The 13,016-nt window shown below is 42.0% G+C and overlaps 1 protein-coding gene across 4 annotated transcripts in view; it reads right to left on the bottom strand.

The window, feature by feature from the left end:
• arhgap21b (Rho GTPase activating protein 21b) overlaps positions 1–13,016 on the bottom strand; it is a 40,720-nt gene that overhangs the window by 7,632 nt on the left and 20,072 nt on the right. For 2 of the 4 annotated variants that reach the window (XM_034104065.2, XM_034104066.2), the window contains exons 8-16: positions 7,797–9,369; positions 4,068–4,214; positions 3,687–3,789; positions 3,532–3,577; positions 2,880–3,002; positions 2,473–2,772; positions 1,864–1,925; positions 1,616–1,758; positions 1,373–1,515 (exon numbers count right to left, since the gene is read on the bottom strand). In XM_034104065.2, coding sequence (XP_033959956.1) covers positions 1,373–1,515; positions 1,616–1,758; positions 1,864–1,925; positions 2,473–2,772; positions 2,880–3,002; positions 3,532–3,577; positions 3,687–3,789; positions 4,068–4,214; positions 7,797–9,369 — 2,640 coding nt within the window. Of the gene's footprint in view, positions 1–1,372; positions 1,516–1,615; positions 1,759–1,863; positions 1,926–2,472; positions 2,773–2,879; positions 3,003–3,531; positions 3,578–3,686; positions 3,790–4,067; positions 4,215–7,796; positions 9,370–10,517; positions 10,887–13,016 lie in introns of those variants that run through there. The other 2 variants (XM_034104068.1, XM_034104067.2) reach the window with 2 other exon arrangements.

Raw genomic sequence — 13,016 nt, 5'->3', positions numbered from 1 at the left:
GGAAGACGTTAGATACGAAAAATCACAAATATGTTGAATCTGAACATTGAATAAAAGCCTATATGCATGCATTCATGTGTCATACACATTACATAGACACATTATTGTCTTTGACAGGCAACCAATTTTAGCTACCACTTCGGCTGTCGGCTTGATATAAAAATCTATATTTTATGTTTTTGTAGGTCTGTCATGTTAATAGTTTTATTGCATTTAAAAGATTATTTAGAAACTAGAATGGGAGTTTTTTAAATATCCTAAATAAAAACCACATCAATAAAATAAAACACAAAACCAAAAGAATAAATGACATGGACTCTCAGGCTCTGTTGACAAAAACGCTCTTATGGCGCATTTCCACTGCAGCGGGTAGCTCGCTTTAAGCGTGGCGAGCCGTGCGGGGCCCGTTTTTGGTTGCGTTTCCACTTAACGTAGTACCGGCTAGCGGGTCCTATTTCACAGTTTTCTGGCCCCATAAAATCGAGGTTCTTTCCGGGCCAACAACCAGGCTAAGTATGCTAAACTAGAGAGAGAATCGCTGGCAAGGGGGCTACAACTACAACAAAATGAACATATTTTACCGTGATTTAATTGTAATGCACATTTCAAAATGATGCCGAAGTAACAACATACTGATACCGGTTAGTAAAAACCATGAATTAACGCTTTGACAAGTCTGCAGACAGACGGCAGGCGAAAAACCCTTTTAAAATGCGTGTTTTCTAAATGGAGCTTGGCTAAGCTAACGTTATATATGCTCCGACCGTCCACACTCACAACAACGGCCTATACAGACATAAATAAACCAGCGACTGTATTCGCCATGACACAGGCAGTCTGTTGTTTGTAGTTGTTTAACTTTTGTCTAGTTTCTGAACAGATATGAGGAGCTGTGAGCTCTGAGTGCTAACAGCTAACGGCTGTGTTGTTTTTCTGGGGTTCTCATTGGAGATGACGTCACGGCTCCGCCTACACTGCGTTACTATAGATACTACCCCAGTTCCTAAACTGTAATGGGAATGCGCCATAAAGTGAGCCAGTCCTAACGAGGCCTAGCCATACCGAGCGAGGCCGTGTAGTGGAAATGCGCCATTAGTCTACGCAATGTCAAATAATGTTAGGGGAAAGCCTTCTTGTTTATTCTGGCATCATGGTGGGATTCTTATGTAAACTAGCAAGAAAGTAAACATAACGGTCAATTTTGAGGTCTGCAGAAATGATTGAGGTCGTGTCCATGGATGTCATACAAATGGTCTAACAGTCTTTGTGATAGGCCTATGTGCATGAAAACAAAGATGCTATAAACAACCCCTGAATGCTAAACTACAGGAGCATTTGCTATTCCAGTACATGGAGAGAGGATGAGACTCACCCTGTTAGAAAGTGCAGCTGGACAGTCATCAAGCCGCACCCCAAACGTGACCCCAGCTGGAGTCTTCTTTTCAAAGGGTTTCCTCATGATTCCTGCAATGCCAATTTTCCAAGCAGCCCTGTCCCGTGTTGGACTGGAGTCTTCTGACAGAGCAAAGAAAAATATGTGCACATAAATAAATAAATGAGCCACCTGTCATTAGAAATGCCCTCTAAGCACACTAAATAGAGCTGGTGTGTTTACCTTTCAGCGCCCTCCGATCATCTCCTGTTCTAGGAGAATGAGGGCTGTGGCTCTTGCCTTCTTTACCCCCCAGAAAGGCTTGTTTGATACTCAGGGACTGGCGGGAGGATTTTGGAGAAGGTTCAGATCTGCTGCTGGGCGTACTGACACAGAAAAATAGCAACAAAGAACATACAGACATATTACATTAGGTTAGGCACACTATTAAAACGGGTAGATATGTGCTGGAGATGTGGCGTCCTGCAAACCTCATCATGTTGTATTCTTTGATCTTTCGACTGATCAGGTCCTGACTTGTTACAGCAGCATTCTGTAAAGACAGCAGAAAAACATTAGGGACAGTCGTCATATAAAGTACACTTTTAAAACTGTTTATTCTAAATTAAATAATGGTTAATTTACTGTTAATATCAGTAAACAATTGTTAATTACTTGATATTCCTTGTTAATCCAACAAAATCATTGTCTATAGTAGGCCTTGCATGTCATTTTATAACATGATTGGATAAAGACATGTTATCAGGAGTCTTTATATAAATATTCCACATTATGAATGTGGAATATTCATAATGCATAAAGCTACCTGTATTTGTATTTGTCCTTCCCATGTCAAACCCTTTTTTGATTACACTTTATTGCAAAGTGATTGGTGCTCCTGGAATTTCTACTATAACTACGGTATAGTCTGGTTCCTTGTTTTGTTCATGTAACTCTAAACAACAAGTGGTATGTTTCTGAGAGGATGAATATCTTGCCTTTAGGGTTTACATTTCTCAAGACTTCCATCATTTTAGCTGGAGGTGATACTATGAGCGATCATCATGTGGTTTGAAATGTGTTTCCTTGCTAGAACGCACCTCTTCATCGGGGTTACTGTTTTCCTGAATGACTCTGATCCAGTGCAGCATGTCGTCTCTTCCCTCTGCCTGGAACAAATACTCGCAGTCTGAGGTGGTGAGTCGCAGCACATTCTTGCGTCGTGTGTCGCTGTAGGAGATGTCAATCAGACAGGCCTTGATGCTGATTCGCAGTGGTTCCTCGTCCGATGGCGTCGAAGCATGAGACTGTGCATCCTTCCTGTCCTTGTAGAGGGTTAGGATGTAACCTTTCAAAACACCATACATCGGCTTCCATGATCTCATTCCTCCACCAACACGCTGCAGAGGCACGGAGACAAGAGAGAAATACTTACACGTTACGAAACTCAAAACAAAACATTAGTAATATATTGCTGATAAATGACGGCAGGTGTATAAAGGCATACCTTATTTTTATCTGTACTAAGTTGCCTGAAATTGAGGAACCCTTCTCTTGTGGAATCAACAAAGATATCGGCGGACGAATCCCTTCGAGATCCAGAATCAGAAGATTTATTACCGTCCAGAGCCTGAAAGAGTGGATTAATGACGCGTTTTACTCATTATTGGTAGACAGTTCAGTGTGACATAAAACATTGGGGGAGTGAGAGAGGAAGACTAGAGGCTTTAAGAAATTCTAGGCTAGTCAAACTTGGGAAGTCAAAGTTACATGGTAAACGGGACATCCTTATAAATAACACATTTAAACATCTTTGTCTCAAAAATCTTCCCAAGGAAGCCAGAGAGGGTAAACTGAGAGGGGGACACTAAATCCAGGAGATTAACGCACTTCTTTAAATGAATGAGAACATAAATAGGGCTGATATATTTAGCAACAAATTCCATATTTTGACACATTTGTTAAAATGTCATGAGTTTCAAGTTTAAATGTTTGAAGAAAATTACAGTTTTCATTTTAGTTTGCACATGCTTTTATAGACTGCAAGCAAGCTGGACATTTCAGGTGCATTTCAATGAAAATTCTGACCAAATAATGAAAAATCTAATGCATAATGACATAAAATCTAGCGTGCTGTGAGAAATAAAATAGTTGGTTACCTTCCTCAGGCCCCTAAAACTTGGCATATTCTTACTGGCAGATCTCCTAAAAAAGTAACAGAAACATTCAGAATTCAAGTCAGAGACAAGGTCAGACAGATCCAATAAAATGAGAATAAAATGCGAGCAATGGCCTAATCCTAGTATGCACTGACCTTCTGCCCTCGTCCTGGTAGGTGTCCAGACCCTCATCGTAGGATTTGGACCGCTCTGTTTTACTGGCTGTATCAGACTCCAGTAAAGCACTTCTCAGGGACTCTATACAGTCAAAAAAAAACACATGTCAACATTTATTTTAACCAGTATTAAGAAGTAACTAGTTACATGTAAAAAGCAAATGTAATTGTTATTGGTTAAAGTTAATGAGAAAATGTTTCAATCGTTATTTATGTTATATAAACGTTAAAAACCAAAGTTAGAAAAGATTGTATAAATTCATGGAAAAAATTAATCTTAAATCTCAGTCATTTCCTTTCCCACCAAGGTATTCTGTAAAGCAAAGCCTTGATTGACATAAACCAACCCAATCTGTTTACCTTGGTCATGTGACAGCTGTCGGCGAATAGGAGGGCATGGTGAGTCTGGAGAAGAGGGGCCTGTAGTTATGGATTGTGCAACAGATATCACAGCGGAGGGTGGAATGGGAGCGGCCTCCCGGTCCACACTGGGGCTGATTGGCTCATCTACAATAATAATAACAAATATTCAGTGTAAGCACAGAGATTAGATTTAGATGTTGTGGCACAAGCAACTACCCTTTTTACTGCTCTTAATATGTGTCCCTAACATCCACATAAAACGTGGCTAAACACCAGGGCTGTTTCTAGCTTTTTGGGGGCCCTATGCAAGATGCTGTTTGGGGTCCCTAGTTTTTTAACTACAATGGGGGGATTCCGAGGCCTTTAAGATGATCTGTGGAGACGCATCAATCTGTTACACTTTAAGAGGAAAACAGGCTAATTTTACGAAGACCAAGCAATTGAAACTTACAAAAAATTATATTAAAAAGGTAAACAATAAGGCTCCTCTACGTCAATAAATGCAAGAGATGCAGCATTTTCTCAACAATATATAATTTACATTTTTCATCTTCCTCACTCATTGGCTGACAGCCCAACGATGATTTGGACTTTATTACCCCAAAAACACAAGTCACAGCTTTGCTATCATTGCAGTTGAGTTGTGTTTATATCCTACATTTGATTTTTTAAATATAATGCTTCACCAAACACAGGAGGGGGCTTGGCGGTCTACATTAAATACGTCTAACATTAAATACGTCTAACATTAATTCTCCCCAAATATATTGAGGCTGAACCTGAACTTTCAGATTGGGGGCCGTATGCATCTGCATAGTCCGCCTATAGGAAGAAACGGCCCTGCTAAACACCATCTGTGGGATCTAGGAAATATGTAAAACAGTGTTCCTGTGACTCCCGTCGATAACGTGCCACACCAAAGCTGAGAATCAGAATGGATCATCTTCTGACAAGTTTCTTGCAAAGATAGAAAGTTCTTAACACTTGAGTACCGCTCACTCCTGGCACTTCCAGCCTGTAACAGCTCAGACTACAAACTGCTCTCTGCAGCGGAGGGGTTTTTGGAGCTACATTTAAAAGCAACTGTCCTAGTTCCAGAGTGTTCCCAACTCTGAAACGGGGCATGGGAAAAAGGATGTCACCATCTTACAAACAAGGCCTGATAGGCAATCTTAATAAACATCTGCGCATCACTAATACACATCATTATGTACCTGACAAGTCTTTCATGTTTATCTACTCTCTACGAAAGATAAGATGACCACTCCATTCTGCTATACCTCCCAGACATCAAAGACTATACAACAAACCTTTAGGACTTTAACTCAAATGCATGCAGATAGCTTGCAGAGGCAAAATGCAGCGAAACTAACCAATTGGGTCCTTTCAGGTTTAATGCTCTCTCTGCTGACAGGCCATACACTAAGCAGCTTGCTATAGCAACACCTGAGTAAAAACGGTTTTATCGGCAACTCCATGGAGCGTCTTTTGTTCAAAAACTCTCACACTTGGATAATTAAAGGTGTTAAAAAGTATATCCAAAATTAGGCTGCATGGCTAAAAAAAGATTAAACTGACAATTAAAGGACCACTCTTGCTTCCATCATTCCAGCCATTGTCGTCCAAAGAAGGTAAAATATATATGGCCTGCCTATGATGGATTGGGCTATTGGGCTGATAACCACCCAGAGGGCTTTGAAACAGGGCATTGATGGAGGCCCAGACGCTTACACAATCAGGGCAGTGTTCTCCTGGGCTGGGGCACCAGTCCTAGCGGTGTTGCTGTCACTGCCTGCTTTGTCTGTACCTGCACCTGGCCAACCAACATTATAGAGACCGCTGAAGGAACAGCCAGACACTGTTGCTAAGCCTTAAAGTTTAGGGACCTCATTGATAACTACGTACTGAAGGAATTCCTCCCGCCCATCCTTATCTAAATAAATGGCGTGGACAATAAACAATACCCTTGTTCATACTAAAACGAGTGCGCATATGCAGGTTTTCTTTTGAACGAGGGGGATATAGAATGGGAATTGACTCTTTTCCCACTGCCAGAGTAGTATGGCATTCAGTTTTTTGTGTGTCACGTTCAACATCACGGACTTCTCCTACTCAGGCCTTGTTGGGTTTCTAACAATAATGAAGTCAATTTCTGTATTTGTCAATAGCATCTGGTATCTTTGAAATAGCATATTAATTGTATTAATATTAATTAATAATTAATTAATGTTTTGTTTAATAAATAATAATAATCTTAGTAGATGTTACTTAGTATATATATATATAGATATATATATATATATGTGTGTGATTACTGCCGAGTCATTTGTCCTTGGAGTTGATGTTTGTAACTTTCTCCACTAAAGTCAAAAGCCAGATGATAAGTGTGCGTGTTAGTGTTTTTTTTATTTGTATCTCCTGTGGGAAAGAGGGCTTCAGTTGAACCCCAAGGGAACTACTTTTTCAGTAAAACTTATTTTGCAACATATGTTAGATTATTTTTTCCCTGAACAGCTTCAAAAGACCCAATTGTAACGCAGAACTCTTTTCCCAGGGGTCAAACTAACACCTTGCAGTGCTGTCGCTGCCTGTGGCCTAGTTCCTCCATACAGTGCACCTGCTTAGAACAAAATGTTTCCTTTATGTTCTTTCAAAATATAGGTGGATCAGACGTTGAAAGCCACCAACAATATGCTGACTTGGGTCTTTTAATATAAAGTCCAATCTTTCTAAAGTTTATTTTGTTACTTTCAAGTAACACAAAGACCTAAGAAAAATCAATGATTACCTATCAATGATTAAATGGATGACCGACAGCCAAAGATACACAATACATATTGCATAAAAAAAGACAGATGGAGAAAGTCAAACAGAGAAAATAGGTATCCACACACATATTTTCTTCAACATGCTCAACCTTACAGAAGAAAAGGTCCTCCATCCACTCAGGCTTGTCAGCAGCATTGTAATTGTAGCTTTATTCTCATCAAGGCACACATATAAACATGCTGAGAGTTCCTATAAATTATGTATTTTTCTGACAGCTGAACTGTTTACGCCAGATTCCCTAAAACAAGAATCATTCACTGAAAAACCTTGGCTGTAAAATTCAAACTAGATTTAGAAATGTCTGGCACCACTACCAAAACCTGATAGAAAGCATATTAAAGTAAATTATTTGATAACCTCTGGAAAGGGTATGAGGTAAAACATCATCAGCTCACTTATGTTGATGACATCTATTTAAATCACCTGACAAATCCATTATGGAGCACTGAACCATAAAGTAATCCATTCTGAAGAGAAAGTCCATCCAAGAAAACAATATATTAAGAGGAGAAATTCAATATTTTCCAAAAGGCTTAAGTCATCCTTCATTCGGCGCCTGTTAAGCTGATCCCACAAAACCTCTCTGAATGCCACAAACCTGATTCATAATAACATCTTCCCACATAGATGCATTATATATAACATCTGTCCATCACTGTAAAGACACACACTAAAAGACGCTCTATCAGATTAACAATGAAACTATAGCCGTCTACAGTCTCCTGAGTCAGTATGTCCTCCATCTCTTTTAAACTGGTTTCTGGCCTAGCATCTATGGTGAAGCCCTTTAATCTAGCTACAGTATCAGCACTGTCAGTCTTCCACAAGTTACTATGGATTTCTTCTGTTGCCATGACAACTTTGGGCGGCAAGGCTTTCAAATGATTGCTCTCTTACCGATGAATGGAATGGAGTCCAGAGACTCATCCAGGTTGCTGGAGCAGGAGGTGTGGCACTGTTCCTCGAGGCGGCGCATGCGCATCTCTCGACGTGCATCGTTTGGAAGCCAGCATGCCGCCACATCTGCTGTGGAGTCTGGTCCGTCGTCGTTTACAGCCAGGATGTAGGAGGGGTGCCGCAGAGGGCTGGGGTTCTTTCCAGCCGGGGGTTTCTCCCTTAGGACGACGCCAGTGTCTGTGGGGCTCCGCCCGTTGACCTGACTCTGGGAGTCTGGGTGGGGTGGCTTGAGGATGCTAGGTCTCTGACGCATCTGTTTTGGTGTGGAACATGTAGAAGACCTTTGTCCGACTAATGCTGCGTCTCTGCCTGCCTCAACTGCCTGCATCATATCAGCCCCGATCCTACTCAGGCCTCGTTGGGTTGGGTGGGCGCAATGATTTCCTTTGGCTGCAACTCTTTGGTCAACAAGAGAATGTTCAACACTGGTGCTTTTTCCAAAATGTGAGTTTCTTTCTGAGAGCATGGGTGAAGATCTCGTCTGAAGAGAATCTGGTCCTTTAGAGTAGACAGAAGGGTTATGTGGCCCCCGCATGACACCGCTGTATCCAGCAGAAGGCCTGTAGAGCATGGCTTGTCTGGGGATAGACTGTCTGCTTGGCCTCGTACCTTGGTCCCCCCTTCCGTATCCTGCTCTCCTCTCATTGGGCCGAACCAGCTCTGCAGGGTCAACATAGTCTGTTGAGCGTGCCCGGGCTTTGTGCATAAGGCCATCTTGGGAAACGCTTCGTGGTGGCCAGTTCCTGGTATTGCCCATTCTCTCTGCACTGCTCATGCGGTCCTGGGAAGCACTGCGTGGGGCCACTTGAAAATGGGGTGGAGGTCCTTGGTATGAGCGTTCATGGGAGGTACTCCTCCGCCGTATCTCTTTAGGGACCCAGTCCCCCCGGGGAATGTGATGAGTAGGACCAAAGGTGGCCTGACCGGATGCTCGCAAATTGTCGAGCCTCTCCTGGATAGTCCGACTAGCATGGGAATGGATTCCTTTGTTGTCAATGTACTCCCTGTACGTTTGGTATGTGCGCCAATCAATGTTTTGATTGTTGCCTGGGTAGTGAGGTGCATGACCTCCATATTGAACTATTCCCGGACCACTGGGATAGACATCAGCCTTTCGAGGGTGAGAATACTGGGCCAGTGACCCAGGCCTACCCCTGACAAAGACAGGGTCCATATAATCTATCCTATTTGCTGGACCCATGCGCCCCATTTGGGCTGCTTCAGGAGGAACCACCACAGTTCTCACGCTGTCATTGCGCATGCACACTGCCATCTGGCTTTTTGGGTACGATTGAGGAGGAGGAGATGGGGGCACGGTGATCTCCTTGCGGTACCCATGGTCCGTGGGTGCTATTGGCCCTCGACAGACCTGCCCTGCTGAGTCTGTTGCCTGGGCCATGCCCGTAGGCTTACAGTCTACTCTGGGGTAGCATACTAGGGGTGGGTCAGGAATGTGACAGGCATTTCCACTGTAGCTGCTGCGTCCACGGATGTAGGCATCCTGGGAGTAGGCCTAGAGACAGAGCGACAAAGCAGTGTTACAATAGATACAGTACAAGCTGCATTTGCAAGTGTGTGTAATATTCAACAGTGTGCTACTAGATGCTTACAGAGAAGTCAAGTGTGATATTACAAATGCGACTGGATGCATGTGTGTGGGCAGTGCATGTTGCAGTAAGAGTGAGTGGAGGCGTTAGCAGTTCAGGGGTGTCAGTGGTCTTCATCTGCTCCTTATTTAGAGTGCTAATGCTAGTGGAAGAAATGAAAACCTTTTATAGCTCAAAGCACCATAAGATAGATGTATATTGGTATTTATAGGTAACAAGTTCAATATTAAGCCTGTACTGACATTTTCAGCAAAGATTGTGTAACAATCAATACATGTTAGAAAAGACAATCAAATAGCTAATACTCCACATATTTTAACAGACATGACAATGTAAAAATGTACATTAAAGAATGCCCTACATGATAACAGGTGTCTTCATTCTCCCACCTTAGACTGACGGACTTTAAGCTCAGACAGACAGGAGGTCGCCATCCCTCATAGAATATGTGCTATATTTAGTCTGCCTGATTATCCTTCACGGAATGGAAGCCTTCACTATTTTACTACAGATACTACTAAAATCATTTTCCATAAATGTACAATCAAACCATTCTATGGGCTGGTTAGCCTCCATACATTTGTCCGCTACTTGTAACGTACTGCAAATACAACAAGGAAGAAGACGTGTAAAAGGTAGGAGGACTTTGATCTTGCTACCTGGTGTCATATTACAATCTTACATAAAGCTGTGTGTGTACCACAGCAATCAGTGCCAGGCTCTGTTCCTCCCTTAGTAAGCAACAAAGTTCAGAGGTCATTGGCATTTATCACACTAATAACATCTGGCATGGAAGAGGGCGAGGCTTCACTAAAATGCCAGCTTGGTGCCAACTCGAGTTCCCAATCTAACAGGTACTGCAGGCACAGTGCATCAGCCATTTCTACACATCTGAATCACCAGCTGACCAAACACGGCAACATAACAGAAATAATGAAAGAAAACTGAAAACACATCATGTAATGATGATGCTGACATGCATGACATATTTACAACGATGCATCAAGCACAACATGTAAACGTCAAGTGGGTACCCAGTGTTCTGTTTGCTTACCAGATTAGTAGTTTCCAGAGAAAAAGGCTGCCGTTACAGCATGTTAAAATGAGAGTGTCAAGAAATCAAGTGAGAGCAGAAGATGCCAGCAGAGCAAAAAAACACACATTATTTAAGAGAAAACAGCCACAGCAATGACAGGGCTTGACATGCTAAAATTATACTGGAGCTGCAGCAGCAGTGCAGAGGGATGAAGAAGCAGAGATGTAGCCGAGGCGTTACGACCTGCCTGTGCCAGTCTGTCCTGGGTGAGGTGGCAGGAGCAGAAGCTTGCCTCTCATACTGCTGTTAAGTCTCCATGGTTCTATCCATCTTCAGCCAGAATATTACGCTAACTGAACAAGGTGCCTCCAGTCTCTCCCTCCCTCCCTCGCTCTGCTATTGCTCACATGACAGAAGCAGCAGCTGCTGATTATACATTCAGCTATGATGGTACGGCCCCCGCTCCCACTCCTTCCTACTCCCTCCTTTCCCCTTAGCATCAACCTGTTCTAAACACAGAGCAGTCAGCTGATTTCATCTACTGCTTTCAGCTCATCATTCATGCTGTTTTTTCCCTGCTCAGTATTTCCTCTGCTTTACCGGCATTCAGTTCCCTCCCTTTTTTTACTCCCTGGATGTACTCGCTCTCGCTCTCCCTCTCTTTGCTAAGCAACTACTGCCTGTCTCCAAGCAGTAAGAGTGTGCTGCCTCCCACAGTGAAACGTCATCCTGCTAGCATCTCTCATAATCCTCTTGTTCTTATGGACAACCGTCATCGGCATATTCATATTCATTTGTGTGGCTGCTGGCCATTTAAGGCGCAATTCTGTGGCCAGTGTTTTAACAACACACGTTTAGGATACAGTGGTCTGCGCGAATGGGTACAGAGGGAGAAATGGCAAGAGAAGGAGGAACTAACAGGGAAGGGGTGGAGTAACCCTCAATTGTCTAAAGAAAGAAAATGAACTGATAACAGATGTGAACAATATTACATCACTAATGATAGATGTAACTAAAAGTAAAAAGTAATATAATATATAGCATTCTTCTAAATGATTAATTGACCTATACCCATCAATTTAATAATGTTGATTCAATCTGGACATATAAGTATCCACAAGGGAAGACTTCAGGTAGAGCAAACAGCGAGGCTCTTTTATTAGATGATTCCTAAGGAGGCTGTTAGATCACAATGAGCCCCTGGGAGAAGATTCCGGAGCATCCTGACAAAGCACTTTGGGTATTTGCTAAAGATATGGTACAGATGAGTGCATCTCCACTATACTGAATGTGCAGAATGCTAACAGCAGCTTGCAGCATGCATACATGGTTAATGATCTGAAGTGAGGGCTCCTCTCTGTACTGCAAATATTTGATGGGCATCCAAACTGTTTTGAAAACAACATTGTCAAACTGTTTTAGTCAGTGCTCTGTTAGGACAAATGAAGAGGATGTGAACTTGTTTTACTATGTTTCCTTTCTACGTCTAAGTGATGAATATGTTCAATAGTCTTAAGCTTGGCCATTTTACATTCTGCATTTTATGTACATCTGAAGCTGTTGTGTTGAGTCATTTCCACTTTACATAAATGATCTACTCTGATGTGTTACAAGCAGCAACTGTATTAGTAAACTGCTTCTGGGAAAAGCAAGCATTAATAGAGCATTCATCATCGAAAGAGCATTTCGGTATAGGTCACCTGATGATTACACAGAAGTTCAAAGTAAAACATGACGTGTGTTGTACAACTATTTCATAGTTTGGTTTCTATTAAATGAGGTATGGTTAAGGAGGTCCTACACAGTGGTTGATGGTCTACATCAGGGATGGGCGAATGGATTTTACTTGTAGTACTGATAACGTCCACTAGACTCCTAGTTACGTCGCTAGCTGTGTACAAGATTTCGTTTTGCAAAATAATCTTTGACGCATTTGTGTGTATTGTGTTTGTTTCCCGGGGAAACCCTCACAAGAAACACCGGCTGTTGTTATGCCTGCTGTGACGTTAAGTTACCGATTGTAATTATGCCTTTACAAGCTTAAAAGTTGTATTTATCATCTGAATTTGGCAAAACAAGTTTAACATTCTAAAAACCAAGACTTTGTTTATTTGAAATCAGATGAAAATAAACTGTCACGGACCCTGCCGTGTTATCTATGATTACTATACGCTTTTCATTCAGAATGTCAGCGGGAGGGAGGGGGAGCGGCGCTGAGGAACAGCAGAGTGCGGGTTGACAGGTGTCTGTGTTGATGCAGAGACAGGCTACAAGTGTCTTAGCTAGGTTCAAGTTAGACAACTAATGACTGGGTTAGTGTTCATGACTTCATGTTTATGTCATGTTAGTGGTTAATCTTAATGCACACGCACTTTCCGTGCTTTCCAATAGTTTAAAATAGTTTTATTTCACTGTTAAATAACCTGTTCAATACAAACATGCCACTTGTAAAAATGTAATAAAATGTCTGTGAACTAATATTTGTTTAGTGAGCTTATTAGAGGATGTTCCCTGAAA

This window comes from Pseudochaenichthys georgianus, chromosome 17, assembly GCF_902827115.2.
Source record: "Pseudochaenichthys georgianus chromosome 17, fPseGeo1.2, whole genome shotgun sequence".
NCBI classification, from domain to species: Eukaryota; Metazoa; Chordata; class Actinopteri; order Perciformes; family Channichthyidae; genus Pseudochaenichthys; species Pseudochaenichthys georgianus.
This window is presented reverse-complemented; position numbering and strand designations above follow the sequence as displayed.